Source organism: Melanotaenia boesemani, chromosome 19, assembly GCF_017639745.1.
Source record: "Melanotaenia boesemani isolate fMelBoe1 chromosome 19, fMelBoe1.pri, whole genome shotgun sequence".
NCBI lineage: Eukaryota > Metazoa > Chordata > Actinopteri > Atheriniformes > Melanotaeniidae > Melanotaenia > Melanotaenia boesemani.
Genome location: NC_055700.1, coordinates 29,214,859 through 29,240,692, shown reverse-complemented (window position 1 = coordinate 29,240,692; position 25,834 = coordinate 29,214,859). Strand labels below are relative to the sequence as shown.

Below are 25,834 nucleotides of genomic sequence, written 5' to 3'. Positions count from 1 at the left end.
ACGATGACAATCCCTGTGCTATAGTATGAGGCGTTTCAAACCCGGAAACTCTGCAATCTACTTCAGGTGAGTTGAGCTTTAAATGAGATGCTGCTCTGGTACCATTACCTGTTCAGGCCAAGGGCAAAACATGCCTCATCATCTTTTCTTGTCCTTTTCTTTTGTTAGTTCAACTCTATGTTGTTGATTCATCATTGTTTACCCATGGTACTTCCACAAATTTGTCTATGTTTTGCTAGCAGTGTAAAACAAGATGTTTAGCCTTGCTGGGCCCTCCCCTCCGGCCCCATCATGACTCTGGAGCCCGTCCTCCAGTTTGGGAAAGACTGGGTTAAGTCAAGGTTTTGTCACAGTTGCTGATTGTCCAAATCAGCTCAGAGTGTCTCAGGTTACATACAAATCATCTCTTTACTTTGCAGAGATCATATCTGAGTCATGACGACTGCGTCCAGGAAGCTGATCGTGCATAAATCATTTCTAAACTGGATAAAAGTCTTAGTTATATCTGTGCTAAATGTCAGCTTTAAGTCCAAAAACAAACCCAAAAAGGCATTTTGTTTATTTGTTTGTCTAAAATATAACTCAAAAGACTATTTTAGACAAAGTAATGCAAACCTTGTGTTGCCTCCTTTTAAACTTTAAACTGACTGATTAAGTGAGGTATGACACGCTTTACCTGGAAGTGAGCTTGAGGACTTTGGAGATGAGGCCAGTCGCCAGGCTGTTGACGCTGGCCTCCGACGGCGCCCGGCAACAGCACCCTGTCTGAGCGGCCCGGCTCCAGCTTTTTCTGCTTCTTCTTCAGCTTCCCTGCGGTAAAAACACCTCCAGCAGCTCCATGGCAGCAATGTACAGTCCACTTTATTTATACTCTCTTTCCTGTTTCTTCCCTCTCAGCCTGTCCTTACTTTTTAACTTTCTTCTCCTTTATGAAGTCCAAGTGAAGTCCATTTCTACACCTTTTACTCTTTATTTTTGGGATCTTTAAAGTGTTTCCATCTAGAAAATTTACATTCAAATTTCTTCTTCGCGCTGATCAGCTAAATGATTCCTAACATCTTACAAGACCCCACAAAACCACTTACCCTGTACTTTACTGCAGTTGCATCTTTAGTTTTCCTTTCTCTACCATATCTTTTTATCATTTAATAAGATAATCTCCTTTCTTTGACCAATCAAGACCCTATTTCTTGTCAAACGTGTCACTAATGATGCTGTCTGCTATCTCACTGGAGTCAACTGCAAGACATGCGCCTAAATTTTCCAAGTTTTATACCACTTCTTGCCATAAAATCTCCAAAGAAAAATCTGGTCTCTGCCATCCTCAGATCTGCCTCTCTGTCCTGGTTTCAGTTGGACTCGGCGGGTCAGACTGAGCTGCGCTGCTCTGCCCCCAGCCCCCAGCTCGTTAAGCAATGAAGCAATTAAGTGTCATTAGGCTACCGTACGATAAAAGCATGAAGTAAACATCCTCGGCACAACTTGGTCTGGACGGTAGCTGTTCAGAGAACAGAGTAAAAGAGAGCAGAGAGGAAAAAAAGAGGGAGGAACAGCGAGACATAATGAGTGGTAAGACGGGGAGGGAGAAAGGAAGGAGAGAGATAAGTGTGGTTAGATCATTAGGGTGGAGATAGTGAGGAATGAAGCAGTGATTGGACTGATAGAGAGATGGTAGGGACAGGGGAAATGGTGAGACAGATAAAAGGAGTGGGAGGATGAAAAAGGCCTAGAGATCTGGTTTTACACTAGTAGAATAAAAATTGGAATTTGGGTCAATTTTAAGGCAGAATCGGTGATTAGAAAGTCTAAAGGTGAGAAGGGGAAGGGAGGGGAGAAGGAGGAGTATGGAGGGGGAAGAAGAGGAAGGCCAAATAAACAGAAAGGCTGAGCGTGTTGAAAACAGGAAAACAGTCTGTGGCAGAGTTAATTTTAAAGCTGTGGGAATCACATGCTGCATCATGTGCATCATGTGGTCCTGCAGCGAACAATGAGGCGATTGTTATCGACAAACGTTTGACAAGTGTTGGGGTCATTGATTAAAGTTGGAACGAAGTTGTTGTGTGAAAAGTGCCTTTAGAGGGCAGGTAGAGTTTTTTTTTCTTCAAAATCCAGTTCAATGCTGTAATCCATGATTTCTGATCTGCACCAAAAACTCTCCTGAACACTAAACTTTAGTTCAACAGTTTGGATTAAAAACTATTTATTGTGTTATCATGTTTTCAGCATTTATCTTAAATAATCAATTATTCAAGTTAAATATCTAAGTTTTTCTTATCACAGACTTCTATTCAGGGCTAAATTTGGCCTTGATTTGGATGAGGATGACCTGACCTATTAGAAATTCAGAAGCTCTAAGGCAGTGTTTCTCAGTCCTGGTCCTCAGGGACCACGGCCCTGCATGTTGTGGTTCTTTTCAACTCCAGTACACTCGATTTAGATTAATTGAACTGCTTGTCAAGTTCTTTGCAAGCCAGCTAACGAGCCGTTCATCTGAGTTAGGTGTGTTAAAGATAGACACCTCTAAAACATGCAGGGCAGTGGTCCCCGAGGACCAGGACTGAGAACCACTGCTCTAAGGGCATTTCAGGGAAAGTATAGTTATTTACAGTCGTGAAAGTACCAATGGGCAAACGATGATGAATCAAGAACAGAGATTTCAGCTACCAAAAAAATTAAAAGAAAATATGATGAGGCAGGTCTTCCCTTAAGCATGACCAGGTAATGGTCAGTGGTGGGTAATGAGGAGAGACCACAGTGTGTCTCAAAATATCAGCATCTGATAGTATGAAGCCAAAGTAGTTACAACCCCACGTTGGAATTTCTCATTCTGGACACAAAGAAAAACCTGTTGATTACTTTAGCAATAAATGACTCAACTGTCATATTCAGCAGAGTTGTTTTACCAAAGCAGCTTCCGTCTCCTTTAAAGCTCAGTTCACCTGAAGAGTTTCCTGGTTTAAAACACCTCACACTGCAGCAGAGGGATTAACATTATTGTTGTCAATTAAAACAATAGAAAGAAAAGGTTTGGGCATCACTGGATTATGATAAGTCTCTTGTGGGCCACATGTGATCCAGATGTCAGCTGTTGGTCTGCACGTGGATTACGACAAGTATTTTGTGGACCAGAAGTGGTGCTAACATAGGAAGCCTTCCTTATGGAAATATCCTTGTGGGCGACATGTGGCGGTCATGTTGCTTAATGTTTTGCAGTAAAACCATTCTTTCAATGCAAATACTATGATGGGTGGAAGTAATGCAACTCAGATTAAAATACACAGTAATTTTGATTGACCTAAATAGTTTTAATATAAAATTATAGCTTTTTTGTCATGGATATCTTTGAATGTTGCTTCCTGTGGTTGATTCACATCTATCTGGAGTTTAATAGGTTACGTCATAACTCATTTCAGTATTTATCACATTTGTTTTCATGATCCTCGCCAGCTTTCCAGGTGCTTGTTCTTGCTAATCCCTGCCTGTAAGTTTGCCTCATGGACTGATTACCTACAGCAAATCTAACCTCTGCTTTTTTTGATAAACCTTAACTGTTTAACTTTAAGATGTGTACTTAAATTGTAAATATTTGCTAATCTTTAGTGTTTCTATGCTAATGCCTTGCCAAGAGAGCAACAGCTGCATTATATAAGGTCAAATTAATATTTACCTTCTAATTTGCTACCAGCCACCCACCCAGATAGCAAAATGTTTTGAGCCCAAATGTGCATTATTGTTTTGTCCAAATTTAGTCTTGACTCACTGTATTGACTAAATGTGAGTATGGCTGTCAAAAATCCGCCACATGACCACCACATGTGGTCTACAAGGAGATTGCCATAAGGAGGGCTGCCCATAGGACCACATGTGGCCCACAAAATACTTGTAATTCACGTCCAGGCCAACAACTGACATGTGGATCACATGTGGTCCACTGGAGACCTACCATAATCCAAGCCAGGCTGACATCTAACATCTGGTCCACCTCTGACCCTCATAACACTTGTCAGTGCCATAACTGAGCCATAAGTGCCAAAAGTAGCCCTAAATCCCCCATACATGTCTGTTACATGGGCAGTAACCAGTGCTGGTTTATTCTTGGTCAGATTGGGAGCTTGGTTTGGCTGGGATGTAGCAATTACTACAATTAGTAAAAATCTGTGTTGGTTGACAGAAAATACCAAAGAGTTTTACTAGTAAAGCCTTAAAAATCCCAATGTCCTCCTGATGGGAGTAGTTTCTTTCCACGTAGTCACGTAAACGACATGCAATGTCTTTACTGACTAGGGGTGAAGGACCCAAATGCAGGACTACAAGGCAAAAGGCAGGAAAGTCAACTTTGAGACCAACATGAGAAAAACAAAGGCAGAAGAATCCAGGAAGTAAACTCCAACCTAGAAAAGACAAAACATCAACAAAGACTCATGACAGACGAGTATTGAGCAAAGCAAACAGGCAGATTATAGACAGAGGGCGGCTAATGACCCGATCTAGAGCAGGTGTCATCAGTAACAGAAACCAGGTGTAACAAGTGCAGAAGTAAAACTAATTTAAATTAAAACAGAAACAGGCTTTATGATCTATACTGTAAGTGACATGTCTGAGAGCACAGAACATAAAAACAAGGCAAAACCTAAATGAACGATGAACCCAAAACACACGACCACGACAATATCAACAGTTGTCAATCCTGACAAGAACAAAAAGTGCATTATTAGTTATCACAAGCTCTTTTTGGCCATTTGTCGTTTTTCTACTTCCACCATTATTTTTACTTTGCTGTCACCTGCTAAAGGCCGCAGTAAGGAGTTAAAGGTCCCATATTATACATTTTTTCAACAATTTCATATGGGTGTCAGAGGTCCAACAACATTGTTTTCAAAGTGTATTACCCCAAATTCAGCCTTGGTTCATAATATCAGCCATTCCAAAAGTAGCTCTAGTGAGCGCTACAGAGAAGGAGCTGTTTCTGTGTCTGAATCTTTAAATGTTCTTGAGAGGCGCCTGTCCACACCCTCCTCTGGGAGAGAGTCCGGCTTTTGGTGGTGCCCGTTTTGTGATTTTAGAGGGCAGGCTCAGCTAGATGGGGGGGAGGGTCAATGACAGTATCCATTACAGCAGGTAGTGGTTATTTCCCTTCTTGAGCTCACAAAGGGAAAGATCTCACTCACCCATTTGAGCACACATTTGCTAAAAAATGGAGCAAGCGAGAGAGGATACAGAATTTTATCATTTTTGGGCTTCATACCCAGGCTATGAGGACACATATGACTGTTAGAAAACCTTTAGAAAGTGAATTTAGCATAATATGGGATCATAATAATGGGACCATAATATGGGAAAAACAGGACTGTGGTTAGAATTAATTTACATGATTTGGTTTGGAACAGAAATCACCAGTTGTGGACCTCTTGGGGAGGTGTCCTGCAAGTTTAAGAAGTTTACCTACTGTGACACACCTGATTTAAATCAGTGGGTAATTAGCAGACTTGTGCTTGAGCTTAACATCAAGCTCTGCACAAGTCTGAAACAGGTGTTTTGCAGCAGGAAAACTTCTAAAACCTGCAGGACACCTCTGAGGACCAGAATTGAAGATCCCTCAGGACACTGGCCCAAGAGGTCCGGAGATGGTACCCCTGGTTTAGATGTTACAAAAATACATGTTTACAAACTTTAAGCATTGTCATAAAATAAGAAGTTTTATTCTTGTGACATGGCACTAATTATGAAAAAAACAGTTAGCAAAAAAGTTGTCATCTCACACTGTTAAAAAATAAATAAATAAATAAATAACTCTCAATTCAAGTCAATTCAATTCAATTCAACTTTATCTGTATTGTGCCAATCCATGACAAAGTCAGTTCAAGGCACTTTTAAAGAAACAGTGCAATTCAATCCAGTTCATTGTAGCACAATTAGAATCCAATTAAATCCATTATATCCATCCATCCATCCATCCATTTTCTACCACTTATCTGGGGTTGGGTTGTGGGGGCAGCTGCCTAAGCAGAGAAACCCAGACTTCCCTCTCCCCGGCCACATTCCCGAGGCATTCCCAGGCCAGCCGAGAGATGTAGTACATCCAGCATGCTCTAGGTCTTCCCCGGGGCCTCCTCCTGGTGGGACGTGCCCGGAACACCTCACCAGAGAGGTGTCCAGAAGGCATCCTGACCAGATATCCAAGCCACCTCATCTGGCTCCTCTTGATGCGGACTTGATACTCTGAGCCCCTCAGAGTGAAGTATCCCTCCACCACCTCACAACGTCCTGAGTCAAGGTCAGCAGCCCCCCATCCCCACTGTACACAGTGTTGATGGAGCACTGCTTTCCCCTCCTGAGCCACCGGATGGTGGACCAGAATCTTCTCGAAGCCTTCTGGAAGTCATTCTCCATGGCCTCTCCAAACTCCTCCCATGCCCGAGTTTCTGCCTTTGTGACTGCCAAAACCTCAACGTGATTAGCCTGCTGATACCCATCAGACCAAAAAGGTCAAAAAGGACTCCTTCTTCAGCTTGGCGGCATCCCTCACTGCTGGTGTCCACTGAGTTCAGGGATTACTGCCACGAGAGGCACCAACGACCTTATGGCCACAGCTGCGGCTGGCCGCCTCAACAATAAAGGCACAGAACACAGCCACTCGGACTCAATGCCCCCGCCTCAACCGGGGACATGGTTGAAGCTCTGCGGAGATGGGATTTGAAACTCTTTCTGACAGGGGGATCTCCGCCGACGTTCCCAGCAGACCCTCACAACACGCTTGGGTCTGCCAGGCCTGACCGGCATCCTTCCCCCACCATCTGAGCCAACTCACCACCAGGTGGTGATCAGTTGAAAGCTCCGCCCTCTCTTCATCCAAGTGTCTAAGACATGCGGTCACAAGTCTGATGATACGACTACAAAGTCGATCATCGAACTGCGGCCTAGAGTATCCTGGTGCCAAGTGCACATGTGGGCACTCTTATGCCTGAACAAGGTGTTCGTTATGGACAATCCATAATGAGCACAGAAGTCCAGCAACAAAACACCACTCGGATCAGATCACCTCCTCCTCCCAGTCACACCCCTCCAGGCTCACTGTCATTGCCCACGTGAACACTGAAGTCCCCGCGCAGAACGAAGGAGTCCCTGGAAGGAGTGCTCTCCAACACCCCTCCAAATACTCTAAAAAGGGTGGGTATTCTGAACTGCTATTTGGTGTATAAGCACAAACAACAGTCAGGACCCGTCCCCCCACCTGAGGGAGGAGGGAGGCTACCCTCTGTCCACCAGGGCAAACCCCTATGTACAGGCACCAAGTAGGGGGGTAATGAGCATGCCCACACCTGCTCAGCACCTCTCACCGGGAACAACTCCAGAATGGAAGAGGGTCCAGCCCCTCTCAAGGACAGTGGATCCAGAGGCCCAAGCCGTGCGTCGAGGTGAGTCCAACTGTATCTAGCCGGAACCGCTCAACCTCACGCACCAGCTCAGCCTCCTTCCCCACCAGAGACGTGACATTCCACGTCCCATGGGAGGGGCTTACCACCATTATTTTTTTATAAAAAAATAAGGAAACCAAGAAATCAATCTTGGATCAATCCTCCATCCTGAGCTGCACAAAGACAGAGGAAACAACCTCTGCTAAGAATTCAGTGGTCTTAATTTGGGCCTTAAAAATAAACTTCAAATTCACTATGAGCTGTACAAAGCCTGCGTAACTATAACAATGAGTTGTGCAAGGCCAGAGAGCTGCATTTATCTGGAATGATTAACAGGAATGTCAACAATTCTCACACTCTGTTTGCTATGATTGAAAAACTTATAAATCCTCCTATACAGATAAGCTCAGAGCTCCTTTCCACTGAGAAATGTAACCAATTTGCAAACTTTTTTAGCCAAAAAATTAAAGCAATTAGGCAAAATATTAATTCCACACAGTCAAACAAGAAAACTAGTCTGTGTCTAAAACCCGGAAATAATTCTGATGTCATGTCGCAATTTAAAATGGTTGATTTAAAAATCCTACAAGAAACAGTTTGGCCTTTGAAATCAACAACATGCACTCTGGACATGATACCATCCAACTTTTTAAAAACAGTTTTTACCTCAGTAGAAAGTGATCTCCTACTGATAGTTAACAGCTCACTGGCATCAGGCATTTTTCCCAAGTCACTAAAGATAGCTGCTATTAAGCCTCCTAAAGAAAAGGACTCTAGACGCCTCAATAATGAACAACTATAGACCTGTCTCTAACCTCTTTTATTTCCAAGATTATTGAGAAAGTTGTATTTCACCAGCTTCATGACTTTTTAAATGAAAGTGGAAATCTTGATAAATTTCAGTCCGGCTTCCGACCTCATCACAGCCCTGAAACAGCTCTGGTCAAAGTGTTAAATGACATTAGGTTGAATACTGGTTCTGGTCAAGTATCAGTCCTGGTTCTGGTCTAGTGTCATTCCTGGTTCTGCTGGATCTCAGCGCTGCGTTTGATACTGTAGATCACAGAATCCTGTTTTCAGGCTGGAAAACTGGGTTGGACTTTCTGGAGCGGTCCTTAACTGGTTCAGGTCCTATTTAGAAGGCCGGAGTTATTTTGTTACGATCAGCAGTTATGAATCCGAGCGAGTGGCCATGACTTGTGGAGTCCCCCAGGGGTCAATCCTTGGACGGCTTCTGTTCAACTTGTATCTGCTCCCTTTGGGTCAAATATTACAGAACTTTAGAATTAATGATCACAGTCATGCAAATGATACACAACTTTATGTGTCTCTGTCATCAGATGACTGCAGTCCAATATACTTAATGTGTCAGTGTCTGGAGCAAATAAACACCTGGATGAGGGAGAATTTTCTACAGTTAAATGAAGACAAAACTGAGATTATTCTGTTTGGTGGCAAAGAGAAGAGGGTCAGCATTGGCAAACACCTGGAGACTCGGGCTCTTAAAATCACCAACCAAGTTCGTAACCTGGGAGTGTTGATAGACTCAGACCTGACTTTCAGCAGCCACATCAAAGCTTCACTAAGAAGCTTTTTACCAGCTCAGAAACATCAACAGAATTAAAAGTTTAGTTTCCCAGAAAGACCAAGAGAAACTCATCCATGCATTCATCTCCAGTAGACTGGATTACTGTAATGGTCTTTTAACAGGACTTCCTAAAAGAGCATTAAACATCTGCAGCTCATCCAGAACGCTGCTGCTAGAGTTTTAACCAGGACTAAGAGATCTGAACACATCACACCAGTTTTGAAATCTTTACACTGGTTTCCAGTCAGTCACAGAATAGATTTTAAAACCCTTCTGCTTGTTTACAAATCCCAGAATGGTTTAGGCCCAGAATACATCTGTGATATGTTCAGAGAACATAAACCTAGCAGAGCTCTTAGGTCCAAAGACTCTGGTCAACTAGTCCAGACCAGAGTCCAGACCAGAGTCCAGACTAAACATGGAGAAGCAGCATTTAGCTGTTTTGCTGCAAACAAGTGGAACAAACAGCCAGTGGAGATTAAACTTTCCCCAAATGTAAACATTTTTAAATCCAGGTTAAAAACATTTCTTTTCTCATGCGCCTATGCATGAAATCTGCACGGTAACTTTTTTTTACTTATCTTGCTTTTAATCATTTTAATGTAATTTATTATTTTATTATAATAATAAATAATAATACATTTTATTTTAAAAAAGCGCCTTATCAAAGCACCCAAGGACACTGTACAAACATAAGACACTAAAAGTAAGCAAAACATTAAAAGCACAAAACAGAATAAGTGATAGAGGAAGGAAACACTGTGGAAAGATGTATATGGACTTAGGGGGGATAAGACTGTCTGAACAGATGAGTTAATTATGATTATGTGTTGATGCATTTTACTATTTCTAAATATCTGTAATGCCTTTGTTTTATGTCAAAGCACTTTGAAGTGTCCTGTACATGAAATGTACTGTACAAATAAACTGCCTTGCCTTTTTATTGTGTCATAGAAATTGACACAATAAGTCTTGCTCTCTGATTGACTATGAGGTGTCTGTCTCAAATGTGAATCCATCTTGTCAGCAATTTAACTACTGCTGAACTCAAGATTCATCAAGCTGCAGGTAGCCATGCTAACAAGACAGATGTTTCCAGCTTCGTTAGCAGTTAACAGAGAAGCAAAACTAACCAAGACAAAGAATGAACAACTTACTTACACGCATCCACTCTCACTACCAAGAGTCAAAACATGGTCAACTTCTGCAGTTATCCCTGAAGTAAAGTAACATCAGCACTGATGAGATACAGTTTGACTTGTGTTAAGTGATTTAGGTGTGTGTGTGTGTGTGTGCGTGCGTGCGTGTGTGTGCATCTGTGCTTTGTTCAACTTTGGTGTTGATGTGGTTTGATGTTTTAGAGGAAGGTGTTGATACAACCTGTTAAACATTATTGGAGGAAAGGGAGCAGGAGTAAGAGCAAAGAAAAAGAAAGTAAAGTAGGAGAAGAAGGATGATGAGAAACCGGACGGGGAAGGAACTGAATGGAGGGAGGGTAGAGGGAGGAATGGATAAAATGGGGGAAAAAAGGAAAGATGGAGTCAGAGAAAAAGCTTGTGTTTATAAATCAGTCTATCTGTCCTCACCAGATAAACACCCAGTCTCATGGGGCTCTGATGGAACACTTCCTGTTTTTGGATGACCAACAACGAGGCAGGCATTGCTTCCCCCCACCACTCAACAGTATCTGATAACCACCAAGGGGCCAGGGAATAGTGAGAGAATGGAGTCTTTCTGGTTGCTTATCTGAGTCAATGGGGCCAACGGTGGAGTACATTTTAATGACTTTGTTGTTACAGTCACCTGCAAACATGCAAAGGAAACTTTCAGTAACTATTTTATCCATCTTTAATAAAAACAAATATGCAAAGTAAATGCATTTAGGAACCAAGTCAGATTTAGTGCAGACTTGTATGTGCACTAGCACCCCCTTTGAGGCTGTAATGCTCATTACACATACATACAACACTTCCTGGTCCTGGCTGGCTGTCGGTATTTATAGACTGTGGATAAGGAGACAGAGTGAGACTGCGGTGTCGTAATGTCCAGGGTATTCACACATAACTGGTTTGTCATCACATATCAATGTTAACGTCTGCATTTCCTTAGACAGTCGATATTCTTTGATCAGTGGTCGTCAACCCATCGACAGGTTGATCTTGGAGACTTTCCCTGTAGTTCTGAAAAATAAAAGAAAAATTCTTGAAAAAAGACATTACGTCTGATTAATGCTCGGTTTTGCAAGCGCCTATCTTTTAATCCAGTTTGTATTTCCAGTGTAGCGCTGTATCAAAGTGACCAATGAGATAAGAGTGCCACAGTGTTTACTGTCGCATATATCAATATAAGGCCCCCCGGTGAGAGGGTGTTGACCCACAGTTGGCTGGCATGACACTATGAAGAAAAAGCCAAAACCTACAACTTCCATGCAGAATGGGAGGAGGACTTTCTTTTCACCTTGCTAAAAAACAAACACAGGCGTTGTGTAAGTGAGGGAATTTGGAGCGGCACCACACCACCAACCACCAGAAATTCAAAGACAGTTTTCCACCAAAGAGCTCAATTCCCACCAAGAAAGTTCAAGAGCAGAAATCAGAGCTACAGGTTCAGCAGTCACTTTTCTCAAAACCCGATGATGGGCAAGGAGGCGACCAATGACAGCGACAGGCAAAACTCATCGCCACCCTCGTGAAACCAAACACACGGGACGCGACAAACAGCAGCGATGGCGGCAGGGCCATGCATCGCGCTCTGAGATTGCTCCAAGAAATTTCATTGGTTATGCTGTTGGAGGGAATTTTCGACATTTTCATATGACAAAGTATGCAGGATGAAGAGAAGATTTTGCACGAATTGACAGGAATCTTGTTATTTACTGTATAAAAGAAAGACAACCCTGGGTTCATTCGAGTTTACAAAATAGGAAACAGCATCATGAATGTCATCATTTGATAGACCTCAAGGCTGATCCAGATCAATCCAGAACCTGCGTTCGGACAAATTCCCCCTGGTGCCACACGGCTGCCTTTTTATTTACCTCTCTATAATCTTTCTGTGACGTTTCGTGAAGCCAGATACAGCTAAAATGATCTGTTCTTCCATGTTGAAAGTGTTTGCAGACTGCGCCGTTTAGCCTGCTCTCATTGGTCAGTAAAAGAAGCCCCTTGCTGATTGGTTGTAGTGCCATGTGACAGCAACAAAAATTGAACATTTTTCTATTTTCTAGATGCGCACGTCTACGTGAACATTTCACATGCAGAAATGTCGCCTGTCGCTTGGCTGGAGGAGGGCAGCGATTTCCGCCTCATCACGCAAGTTCCACAGGAAATAATGAAGAAGGAATGACGTCGCCTCCCATGTGTCTTGCCCTTAAGGCTGCGACTGAAGCATCATTTGGTGTTAGCCACATTTTGGATAAACACAAGAAGCCTTTTACAGACGGGGATTAGTTAAAGGAAGCAATAACACTGCAGAGACTGTCTGCAGCAACTTCAAAAATCAAGAAGACATAAATCCGGGCTCTGTGCTGCACTGCTGGGCCCCACAACAGCAACAAGGCTCGAGTCAGAGGACGTGGATCAGCAGGTTTTAAAGGACTTGTTGCTCTACAAATATTTTTTGCTGCAGTTCGACGAATCTCTGCTCAGCTTATTGTGTTTGTCAGAATGGCTTTCTAGGATTACACAACCAAGGATGACTTCCTCACTCTTCAAACATTTAAAGCAGAGAACAAGAGGTACGGATATTTACAGTCTTTAAAAACTATGTCAGTGAAAATTTCATCCACATTCATAAACTAGTTGCTACAGATGTGTGCACTGGTGTTACACCACTGTGTCATAATGATCCAGATTTTCTCGACTTCATTAATTATCATTGTGTGATTCACCAACAAGCCCTGGTCAGCAAAGTTTTGGACTTTTCTCATGTAATGAAACTGGTGGTCAAACTAGTGAACTCGACAAAAGAGCTTCAGTGTTGCTTATTTAAGGTGTTATTGGAAGAGCTAGATTCTGCTTCTTCATGCTAATGTTCGGTAGTTGAGTCCCAGCAAAGTGCTGCAGAATTTTGTTGACCTGCTGCCTGAATTAAAGATCTTTCTGTCAACAAGGAACGAGGATCACGAGGAACTATCAGATGATGCGTCGCTACTGGACCTGGGAGCTCCAGGGAAAAGACCGACACCTTTCCCACAAGCGCCGTGTCTGGATCACACATCTCAAGAAAGGGAGGCAGACACACTTTTCTAACCTGGGGCCTCATTTATAAAGCTGCTGTAAGTACAAAAACCGGGAGAATATTCCTACTCTGACACTGGTGTACGAACAATATCTGGAGAAACGGGAAACTGAGACCAACGACACAGAATGAAATGAAATTACATGAAATGTGAGACTTTTTGCTAATATTATCTTTCACACCACATTATATGTTAAAGCTATTTGCAAAAATTAACAGAGGCATATTTCATATTAATATTCCTAAGAGTGTATGCTTACACAAAAAAACAAACAAAACAAGCAGAAAAAAAAGAAATCTGGATTTACAAGAGAAAGGGAGATGTTACTAATAAGAACCTCAACCATTACAATATGTTCTGTGTGGAACAAAATTACATGTTATAAAATACATTCAGGCTAAATAAGGTGGACAGTCTGCTGCCAGCATGTGCCAGAAAATTAATAATAATTACTATTAAAATAATATTGGTTGGTTGGTTATAAAAAGGCACCCTGGAAGTTGGAAGGTTTGGTGTGCAGAACGTCAAAATAAACACTCACTTGAGCCTGCAAACGGTCTTATTCTTCCTTTGCTCATACATCGTCTTGCCAAACTTAAAAAGAAGAACTTTTATTATTGTTATCAACAATGTAATGTCTGTAATGTCTGATGTGTGTCTCGTGGAGTGGTGCAGGGTTCTGTTCTTGGTCCTGTTTTGTTTTTGTTTTACCTCTTGGTCAGCTGATTTGTGTTTTTAAAAATGCATCCTGGATAAAGCTTTCAGTTTGAGTAGGATTTGAACAACTTTGATTCAAGAAAACAGGATTACCTTGATCCCAACAAGGGGTAGGATTTCAAGGCGTATTTCAGGAAGAAAATGTGGTAAAACCTCAAATTTGATCAAATTATAGTATCTTTTTAGTCAGGTTATAAGCTAATATTTATATGTTGTACTTGACTTGTCCAACCGTTACAGTGATGAAGTAGATAAAGTAGCAAAGGCTGCCAATCAAGCCTTTCAGTACAGCAGAAATAAAATCATAACATGGTCTGTCCTCCATGAAATAATCCCCCAAACAAATTTCAATAAGAAACACAAACATAATAATCCACATTCCTGTGATTCATCAGAAAAGAACCTGTCAGAAATAATTTCTAACAACTGCATCCCTTCCTTCACGTCCATTCAGTCCCTCATTCTGACAGAAGGCCAAAGGTTGGTCCAGTTCCTGAAACGGAGCTCAGGTTCATGTCACACAGAGGGACACTGCACGTTTTTTTATTTAAGACGTTCCCAAAATATCCACAATGTAGTTGTTAAAGGATTAGTTTTATATTTGTTGTGGCTCCAATGAGATGTCATAAAATTATAAATAGAAGTGGATGTTCATGATTTCTGTGTTGTCTCAAAATGAAAAACCCTTAACGTGATCCTATACTGACTCGTCTACTGTTGTTCTTTACATAGCTGCTAGCCCACATTGCTTTAGGTTCTGGTAATGTGGTTTTGGAGTGGATGATGAGGTCATCTACCTCTTACAGAGATCCCTCTCTCACCTGGAAAAGGCTGGGAGCACTGTGAGAATCAAGTTTTTTTTTATTTCTCCAGAGCCTTCAGCACCATACAGCCCTCGCCTCTGAGAGACAAGTTGGAAGCCACCGAGGTAGACCTCTATCTCACAACATGGATCCTGGACTACCTCACCAACCGACCACAGTATGTGAGGACACGAGACTGAGAGTCCGTCAGGTTTGTCTGCAGCACGGGGCCCCACAGGGAACAGTTCTGTCTCCCTTCCTCTTCACCATCTATCATTCAGCAAACTGCACCTACCAAAGTTCTCAGATGACTCTGCAGCCGTCGGCCTCATCGCAGACGGAGACGACAGAGAACTGATCCAGGGCTTTGTGGGCTGGTGTCAGTGGAACCGCCTCCAGATCAATGCAGGGAAAACCAAAGAGCTGGTGGTGGATTTCTGCAGGTGTTAACATTCTCCTCCGGCACTGGTGAACATCCAGGGCATGGACACGGAGAGGTGACATGTTACAAGTACCTGGGTGTTCACCTGACCAACAAACTGGACTGGACTGACAACACTAACGCCTGTACAAGAAAGGACAGAGTAGGTTGTATCTGCTGAGGAGGCTCAGGTCTTTTGGAGTGCAGGGGACACTGCTGAGATCCTTTTCTGACTCTGTGGTGGCCTTAGCCATCAATAGATGGTGGATGGTGTGGTCTTCTGGGGCAGCAGCATCTCGACTGCTGACAGGAAGAGACTGAACAAACTGGTTAAGAAGGCCAGCTGTGTCCTGGGACGCCCCCTCCATCCGGTGGAGGAGGTGACGGAGAGGAGAATGATGGCTAAGCTTTCGTCTCTGATGGAGAAAACGTCCCACCCCATGCAGGACTTTTTAACAACACTGAGCAGCTCCTTCAGAGACAGGCTGCTTCACCGCGGTGTGAAGGAGAGAAACCACAGGTCCTTCCTTCCTGCTGCTGTCAGACTACAATCTGCACTGCTGCCGTAGCCACACAGCCACAACGGGAACTAATAACACACACAGACGAGCAATAATGTATATATGTTTATTTTTATATAAACTTCTATATAGATTTATTTATATAGACTTTTTTACACAGTTTTTGTTCTGTACAGTTTTTCGTTCTTATCTCTGTAACGCTGTTTTTTTTTGCACAGGTTTTGCTCCATCACCTTTGCTGCTGAAGCACCGAAATCTCTCCACTGAGGGACAAATAAAGGATTATCTTATCTTATCTTATCTTATCTTATCTTATCTTATCTTATCTTATCTTGTGTGGTTGACTCCGTGGACTCTGGAAAGTTTTTTGTTGAGGGTTTTTCTTTGTCCTTTTTTTTTATTAATTTGTTTTACTGCACACATTTTATGTACAACACTGTGATTTTTATCTGTGAAAAGCTCTTTTTAAATACACTTTACTTACTCTTTACTATCTCCCTTTCTTCTTCTCACACTTGTTTTTCTTTTGTTTCCTTTTATCAGCCAGGACAAGTAAAGCAAGAAAAAAAAAACAAATGAATGGAGTTTTGACCAAACAATGATGAAAATAAATTAATAAAGTAATATTGTGGCATCTTAAGATGTACAACATCTATGATATTATAAAAAAAAAAAAAAAAAAGGATTGAGAGATGTTATAGGGCATGGGAACAGTGCATTCTGGAACAGAAACAATATGCTGGCACCAAAACCTGACCATTGCAGATCGATAATTATTTAAACAACCATAATGTTGAAAGTTAGAAACAAACTAAATGTGTGTTACAAGGACAAGCTTCTTCCCGAGGCGAGGAGACGCTGTACGGAAAAGATTGACCGGAGCTAATGATTCATATGAAATGTTGACTAAATATGGACCCGAGACACAGATGACTCACCTTCTTTAACTTTTCCTGACATTTTTGTGTATCTGCTCTGTGGTGTGAGCACCTTTACTAATGCTCAGTTTAGAAATGTTAAGTCTTTGGAGGCTCATGTACAGTTTACAAACCCCTTTATTTATCGGTCTACCTAATCTAATATGGCAAACACCCTTATAGGGATTATTAGAAGAATGTGCCAGGCTTTATTCACAGACACAGTGATAAAAATAGTGCTTGTTCTGGCTTGGTTACATCCAGTTTCTCAGAATAGCTCAGCTGAGTGCTGTTTGGGTCCCATTCATGCACACGATGTTTGAACTAGCCTTCCTTAGCCTGCTAGCTTGCTCTGTTGACTGGTGCTAGGTTAAAAACATGCAGAGGAACCTAACTTTTTTATTGGAAAAAAAAAGATATGGAAAAAATAAGCACACAATTGTCTCACTAAGCAAATTGTTTAAACTTAACAGACTAAAAATGTTCTGAACACACTTTCAAGCAGCCTGAGATACCAGAAACATTTATGTCGTGTTTCACGGCAGATATCCACACTATCAGCCTCCTCCTTGTTACTTCGATTTGTTTTCCATATAGGTGAAGAATAAAAGACAGTTCATTTGCGTTTTTCCCCCTGATCGTGTGCATAGCAACCCACTGTGCAACAAGTTCTCTCCATGTCGATCATGGCGCCTCACAAATGCCCTCCAACAACGGCTATTTTTCCCATCAGCCACCGCAGGGCTAGTGTTGTGACGTCATGTTCCCATGTCCTATATCAACATAATGTTTTAATCTCATATGTTGAAACAAACATAACAGACAACATAATATACTATGGCAACCTGAGAAAAACAGGTCTGTTTTCTTGTTGGTCAGTGTGACCCTTGCGGTCGCCAGCGCACAACAGGACTGTAATATACATCACACAGAGACGAAGTACCAGCCGGACCAAGACCTCCTCAGCTGACAGCATATCACAACATCACTTCCTATTTATTTATCAACCCTGACAGAAATCCCATTTAGCACCACAAAGGCAGCAACCCTGTTCACATACACACTGTCCTCCTGTTTGGTCTTTTCAGACTCGGGTCTGAATGCAAAGGTTGCTAAGAAATGATTGCAAACTTGCTGTTTTGACAGATGGCGGGTTTGACCTCCTTTATTACCTGTTTTTGATGCGTAGCTGGACAGCTGAACATGGTCGGCTGTGGCTGGATGATGGCGTTGTTTGTTGTGGTGATGGGGACAATGGTGGTAATTGAAAAGAGAGAGGAGGAGGAAGGGGAAAAGAGGGAAGGGAGTTAGGTGTGGTAACAAACTCCTCGATGTATCCAGGGTCAAACTCCCTGTGAAGAGAGAGAGAAAATTACGATATTCATGGGTTCCATAAACAATTGGTTTTACATTGTTATATTTTTTAACATTTGTGGGCTTTATGGTCCTTTATTGTTCAGCAGGCAGATGAGAAAGTGGGTCAAGGAGACGTCAGGATTGAACCTGCATTTATATGGTAGCTGCTATGCTATGTGAGCTAAACACTGCACTCACAAGAGCATTCAGCAACAACAAAACCCAACAGAAAGCTGCTAAACTTTCCTCTTCCAAACCGAGGTCAGGATGCCGAGGAGAGGTGATTACTGCTGGGTGAAACTTCAGCTAGCTTCAGGGTTAGCGCCCTTCACTTTACCCAGCAGTGATGAAGCAGACCTGCTGGAACTAGTAGAGCTGTGTGGAGTTTATTGCTAAAACTGGCAGCAAAAACATTCACCACTAAACAGGAAGTTTCTCACAGCAACTTCCTCTGCTCCGACGTTCCCCCTCCCCTCCCCTGCACTGTGTTGCTCCTCCTCTCCAGCTCCACCATTCTTAAAGGGGTCAAGCTGTTCTTTTAGCACAGCGCCGTAAACATCACCACGACTGAGACAGAACTCCTCCAAACAAAACATCGATGTGTGTGTGTGCGTGCTCTCTCTGGGTCACTCTATAGAAGTATTACCGGTCTCCTCCACTTAGCCAGTTTGTAAACATTAGAAATAACTTTTAGTTAGTGTTCATTTTCAGTAATAGCTGCATGGGACTGGAACATCAGAGAACTGGACTCATATAATACGCTTAAAAAAACATTTAAAACCTGGTTTATTGCTCCAGTGCTGAGCTTATCACCATCTTCTTATGTCATCATAATATTGATACTGAATACATTCAGCTAACTGTATTTATTTATTTTTTTAGTATTGTGGTTTATCTATTTTACACTGTTCACTGTTATTTGTACTTTGTTTGTACTTTTATCTTTACTGTTGTTTGTGGTAGGAAATTTTATCTTACTATTTGTTTTTGTCTGTTTGTTTTTCTCCTCGTCCAGACACTGCAGATTTAAAAACGCCATTTAGCTAACTCTGGTACATTTACATTAATGTCTATTAATCTACAATGTCCCTGTCAAATACCCCCCCCTCCAAAAAAAAGAAAGAAAAGCTACTTCCAGTTACTTTAAAATAAAGCATTTCAAAATAAATGTTAAATAAATAAATAAATGAATGTTATTATTTACGTCCGGTAATCCCGCGCGAGCGCACTACGCTGGAGGGCAAAAAGCTCTGCTTTCGTGATGACCAAAACATTGTAGTGTACAAGTATATCGTCATTTTGACCAAATCTGTTCACATAATGAAAGTAAAGATTTAGGTATTACTAGTTTAGATCATCTTTGTGCAGATGAACGCGAAAGGTACAGTGCAAAGCTAACTGTATTTAGCGAAAAGCTTACAGACCCATTTAAAATAGCTGACGATCTATGGGTTGACAGTCCTCAGAAAGGACCGCCAGTTCAGTATGACGATATCTACAACTACCTCATTAACACGCCAGGAATTTATACAGCAGAGGCGATGAAGGCATACAAGTCACTAGATGGCTATAACGTCTTTGTGTCTGGACATGTGGGGCAGATATTGTACCACAGCAATGAACACATGACCGTAGTGTGTTTCTTAAAGTGTGCCGTAATGCCATCGCAGAAGATAACCGACAAGAAACGGAAGCATCAGGTGTGGATCTGCTTGGACAAATTAAAAGGCCACGTAGTGTCTGCCCACTGCACATGCAAAGCAGGGTAAGAATTCATATCCAGCGCATTCTCCTCATGGCTGTTATCCACTGCTTTCTGCGTTTACATCCGCTGGAAACCTATTAAATTTGACATGTCTGTTCTTCTTTCGTCTATTTGTGCAGCCTACAGCGCTACACGTGTTAACCATACTGATTTAATAATATTTCAGGGCGAGATTTACATTTAGCGTAACTTGCTGTCAACTTCACGTCTTCTAACAGTGGAGGGCACCGGCTTTTTGCCCTCCAACTGGAAACTGGGTCAATGAGCATGTGGGCGTGACGTCACTTGTCAACGTGCCTATAATGAGCAGTTTCGTGCACCTATCTCCAGATGCTTAGACACAACAACAGAAGAAAAACAAAAACAGGACCAGATGTGCAAATGAAAATATGAATAAAGATATGTGTAAGTGTTGATAGCCGTTGAGGATACAGACAGCCTGAGGAAAAAAGCTCTTCCTCATCTTCTCTGTATGAGCCTGCCTTCTGTAACGCCTCCTGAAGGCAGCAGGTGAACAGTCTATGGCAAGGTGAGTGAATTTTTTAAGGATTCTGGTGGCCCTGGTTCTGCAGCATTTGTTGTAAATGTCCCGTAAGTAGGGGAGGGGGTTCTCACGGTCCACTTAGCTCAGTGGACCACCCTCCTGATGGCCAGAATGTCCTGTTTAGAGCTACTCACTGTAAGGATACTCACTCACTCTCTCTCTCTCGATAGATAGATAGATAGATAGATAGATAGATAGATAGATAGATAGATAGATAGATAGATAGATAGATAAAAATTCACATTATTAAAGTGAGTAATGAATAATTGTGTTACATAATCGAGATCTCAATTTCAATCAAAATAATCGTGATTATCATTTTTACTATAATCAAGCAGTCCTGGTTGGGAGGTCGCTTTCGGGCTGGACCCCCTGATGCACGAGAACAATCCAAATCATTAAGTATGGCTTTTTTATTGAAGGTAACAAATGGAGCCGAGAGGTGTGTATGGTGCTATTCAGCACTGAAGACTAAAGCTGCAACAACCAAAGATCCAACACTCGCAGAAAAACCAACTGAATTTTTAACAAACAAAAAAACAAGAAGGAAAGAAAGAAAATAGGCTTTGTCATGTCTGTATGTCATGTCTCCTAAACTCCTAAAAGTTTATCAAATAAATTTAATTTAATGTTTTTTATTTGAATATATAAATTAAATTTACAGTTTATTTAATTTAAACCTTTTATTTTGAATGCATTTTTATCACTACATCATTTTATTGATCAAAATTCCATCTTTTTCAATTGTTGCATTTATTATTCATTTATATATTTGCTGTTAAGCTCTAATATTTTATTTTGTGTTTATAAGCCTGAGTCAAGCTTTTAAATTTGTAGGAGTCTGATTTGGTTCCATGAATTTTGACCCTGCTGTCTTGTTGTACGTGCAGTTTCACGTACAGGTGATGATCTCATTGTTTCATGTCATATTGTTTTTAGTAGATAGTTTTTTTTTAATCATGTCACATTTCACAAGGTTTTAGCTGTTAAGCTACAAGAGGATTTGATTTAATAATTGAATTCAAATCAAACTAAGAGAGATCATTTAAACCAGTAGTGTTAACGTCTGAATGGGTTCTGGACCAGTTTGTTCTGGAAAAGTTGGGCCCCAGTGTAAAGAAGGTTAAGACAAAATGATTTGTCCTACAGAGGAATTGAATGTGAACCATATTAAATAAATAACACAATGTTTTTTATCATAAAGATTTTTGAGTAATTACCAAACTACAAACATTTATCGATTTTGTTGTGTGTGCTGATGTCAGTAACAGTACAATCCAGTAAAATATCATCGTTGTGCTTTACTTTAAAAAGTTAGTATTTAACATGATAAATTTGAACTTTTTGTTTTTGGTGGAGTCACAGTTGAGGTTTGCCTCGGGCTCCACATTCCCTTCGATCGGCACTGTTGATCTTAAAAACGGAACGATTCATATGGATGTCAGAATTATAATACAAGTAAATTCATACACAGAAAACTAAATATGCCAACCATTAATATCCACTGAGTAATTCACAACAGCTACTGAAGCTACTTTTATGTCTTGGAGACATAAAAGTCTGGATGGCTTGTAAGACTTTATTTATTTATTTTTGTTTTGTTTGTAATGAGGGAACATGCGAGAAGCCTGACATGTTCACAACAATACAGATACCACAGTTGAAAGGACGCTGCAGTCCAGGAATCACATAAATAAAATAACACAGCAGAGCACAGATTGTAGAGCAGATACGTTTCAGGTACAGAGAGTAAGGCTGAAAGGCTAATTTCCACCGAGTGTGTGCGCCGTGTTACAGCTGCACAGCGACCTCCACAGCTATTTGCGGCCATTTTAGTCAATAGTTTGGGCCACGCTGTGCGTGTCAGAAGATTCCTAGAAGCGCCTTATCACCGCTTTTATGTGCAGAGTCTATTTGTGAGGAAGCACGCACCCAGAACGCCTTAGAGATGTGACGTTCATGAACGAATCGATTCTTTTGAACGACTCTTTATAATGAACGATGGGAACCGATTCACAGCTGTGAGCCGTTCATTTGCGAGCCATTCTTTATATAAACAAATGTTTGACACTGCCCTCATCAAATCAAATCAAACTTTATTTATAAAGCACCTTTCATGCCATAGGCAACACAAAGTTCTTTACATGATTTAAAAACATAAGAATAAAAACAATGAAATCTTTCACACATTCACACGCACACACGTATACACACACTCGCCATTTTGTAAGATATTGTGAGAACGAGCCAGTCTTTTGAATGGCTCTTTGAAAGGAATGGCTCCTCAAGATCCGACTCCCTTCAAAGAGCCATAAATCAAACTCAGTAGTTCAGATAGGAGTAGACAGGAAATCAGACATGGAGCAGTGTAAAAACCTTTCAAAATATAAGCCCCTGTGCAGATTTGCACTGCTTACTCATGTAAACATGACATCTTTAACCGGTCAGGGGGTCTCAGTGATTTTTTTTTGTTTATCATGGACAATGAGACATTTATCCTGGAAGTAGAGAATCACAAGATTCTCCACTTCTCCTGTGGTTTTGTGATCAGGGGGATTCAGTGAGGCGGACTCCACCCGTGGGCACGCCGCACCTGACACGCTCCGATGTGTATTAATGCCCCACGAAGGTCGGAACAAAACCGTGGACTAGCAGGACGCGGCGCACCCGGTGGAAATGAGGGGTAAGTCTACTTTCAGACAAACAGACAAGTTGTCCCAAGTTTACAATACCACCAGCTTAGCAATCTTTTTTTTAAGCAACTAGCAACAAATTTAGGAGCTTTTTTTGTGTTATTGGAGACTTTGAGATGGACATGAAAACACCTCATTGATTGTAAATGAGTCATGGGTGCTACCACAGACCCCTCCCTCATCCAGAAGCGCCTACAAGAGGCTCGTCCTCACGCAGCAGCACTCAGCTCTGAGATGCAAGAAGAGGAAGAGATGGAGGAAAAGATGGAGGAAGCTTCTGCTTCATAACCAGCCTGAAAATGATTTGCATGAAGCTGCTACTGACTGATCACACCTTGCTTACAGTCAGATATTAATGTCATTAATATCTGACTTATTATACTTATAAATACACTAACTAGTGGTTGAGGTTTTTCTACTTTGGTATTTTTGCAGCACAGTGAGCAAACAGTCTGAGAATTCTGTTCACAGCTGAAGACTGTTAACTCTGCATGATCTAACAGAGATTTAAAACAATGCATTTATTTTACACTGTTAATGTCTTTTCTTATATTTACTAACATATTTTGTTGTATTGTTTGGATTGTGTTGTTATTTTTGTGGTGTTCTGACTTTGATTAAAAAAAGAAATAAAAATGTTCCCCCTCTAAAATGATATAGAGAGTATCAAGCACCAGCCTTAGTAATGGTATTGAGTTTAAAAGTTTAGTATCGTGACAATGCGACTCCGTCTTTAGGCAGCTGAAGATCAGGAGGAAGAGCTGTTGTCCAGGCTTCCCCTGACTCCATGCTGAAGTGTCCCCATGTTGCCTCCTGATGTGTCTATCCGGGCATAAATGTGTGTGAGAACGTGGCATGTAATGTAAAGTGCTTTGAGTAGTCAACATGACTGGAAAAGTGCTATATAAATACAGTAAAGTTATTTAGGACTAATCTGAAATCATATCTTTTTGAAACAAGTTACATTTAAAATATTGTTCTTATTTTATGTGCTGTAATTTATATTTTTTTTATTATTCTCAGTCTGTTTCTGTCTTTTAAGACTTGAATTTTTCTGTAAAGCACTTTGAGTTGCAGCAATTAAACAGCAAGTTGTGATGATCATATTTTTAAGAAAACTCCACGAGAACACCCCCTTCCTGTGGTATTCACAACCTTATCTTCCCTCAATTTGAAGGTTCATTTTTAAAATATATGATTTTAGTTCACACACACACACACACACACACACACACATATATATATATATATATATATATATATATATATATATATATACTTCTTTATCTGAAAAATTCATTCTGACCTGATTCTGGGGCTCTGAACAGATCTGGCAAATCTTCAACCACATAGCTGCCTAAATAAACCATGCCCACTGCGTTCAGCTCCGACTGGCTCAAACAGGATTCTTTGCATGTCTGCTCTCTGTTCTGATGACATTGCACTCACAATTTAGACATTTATCACACGCTGTTCATCACAATAGCCTGCAGTTCATAGGTCAACTGCGGTAACAACAAAAGAGAAGAGGTCAGAGTTCAATGGTCACAAAAAACTGGCAGCTGATTCACTCCTGTGGTATCTTTTGTTATTCAAACAAAGAAAAGCCTTTCTGTTTTTTGTTATGTGGGCGAATGAATCACCAACCAGCATACACACACAAATACAGATGGATAAAAAAGTTCATTCAGATAACTGTTTGATGAGTGTTTATCTGGGCAACAAACAAAGTTTTGTATCAGCTCAATCATTGCTCAGCTAAGAGATGGGTACATAAAAAGACAGAGAAACCACCAAAGTATCTGCTCCATCAACTCATAAACTTTGAATAAAGCATTTAAATCTACAATCCTCCTGAACAGAGAGGTGAAACACACACACACACCCAGGCTTATGTCATTAAATGAGGACATTCCATGACTGTAGACTTCATACAGTAGACATCATAACTAATCTGCACTACACACACACACACACACACACACACACACAGGCCCATTATAGTGAAACCAGTCGAGCTGGTCAGAGGAATGTGTGGCAACCATAAACAACCTGAAATCATCAAAACAGGTGAAACCTTGTGTCACATTCCACTTTCTAGCTCAACACAAACACGCACACACATTTGAATTTATTTTTATGAATTTATAAAATTTATTGTCACTGCACAACAATTACATCAATAATCATTGGCAGTGAAATTCCTAGATCCCAGGCTCTCCTAACAAAGCTAAAAAGAATATAAACCCCATGAAAAAGTCAAACACAAAAAGCAAGAATCCCACAAATAAGTTATACAGTAAATATATAATAAGCAATAAGAAGGTGTTATTATTTAAAGGCGGCGTTGCTGCTGACAGCAGTTAGAAGTCTTATGTCCTGCGGTATGAAGCTGTCCCTGAGCTGGAGGGACGGGCTTGAATGCTACGACTCAATTGGATGGACCACTGCTGAATGGTCCGCCTCACTGGTCCATGACACTTCGATTTCTGTCTATAGGAAGGCAGCAGCAGAAATGAGGTGTGATCAGATTTCCCAAAAGGAGATTGAGGGAGGGCCTTATACGTGTTTGTGTAAGGGGTGTAAAGATGATGGAGTGTGTTCTTGCCAGCATAGAACAGCTGATGTGTTGGTGGTATTTCAGCAAGACTTTCCTCAGGTTGGTGCTACAATAAACGCCGCATCCGGCCATGAAGTCTCTGCCCTGTCGATAACTTCAAACAGCTCTTCCATGGCCTCGTTGGTTTCAGCATGTGGTGGAACATACACTACTGTCATGACAACCGATGTGAACTTACGCAGAAGATAATAAGGCCGGCATCTGATCATGAGGTGCTCCAGGTCCGGAGTACAG

General features: G+C 41.3%; 1 protein-coding gene across 3 annotated transcripts in view; it reads right to left on the bottom strand.

Moving 5' to 3' along the window:
- The window catches only part of shroom3 (shroom family member 3), a 97,355-nt gene that overhangs the window by 39,519 nt on the left and 32,002 nt on the right, over positions 1-25,834 (bottom strand). For 2 of the 3 annotated variants that reach the window (XM_041969485.1, XM_041969486.1), the window contains one exon: positions 17,795-17,974. In XM_041969485.1, the coding sequence (XP_041825419.1) occupies positions 17,795-17,974 (180 nt within the window). Of the gene's footprint in view, positions 1-676; positions 1,365-17,794; positions 17,975-25,834 lie in introns of those variants that run through there. The other variant, XM_041969487.1, reaches the window with a different exon arrangement.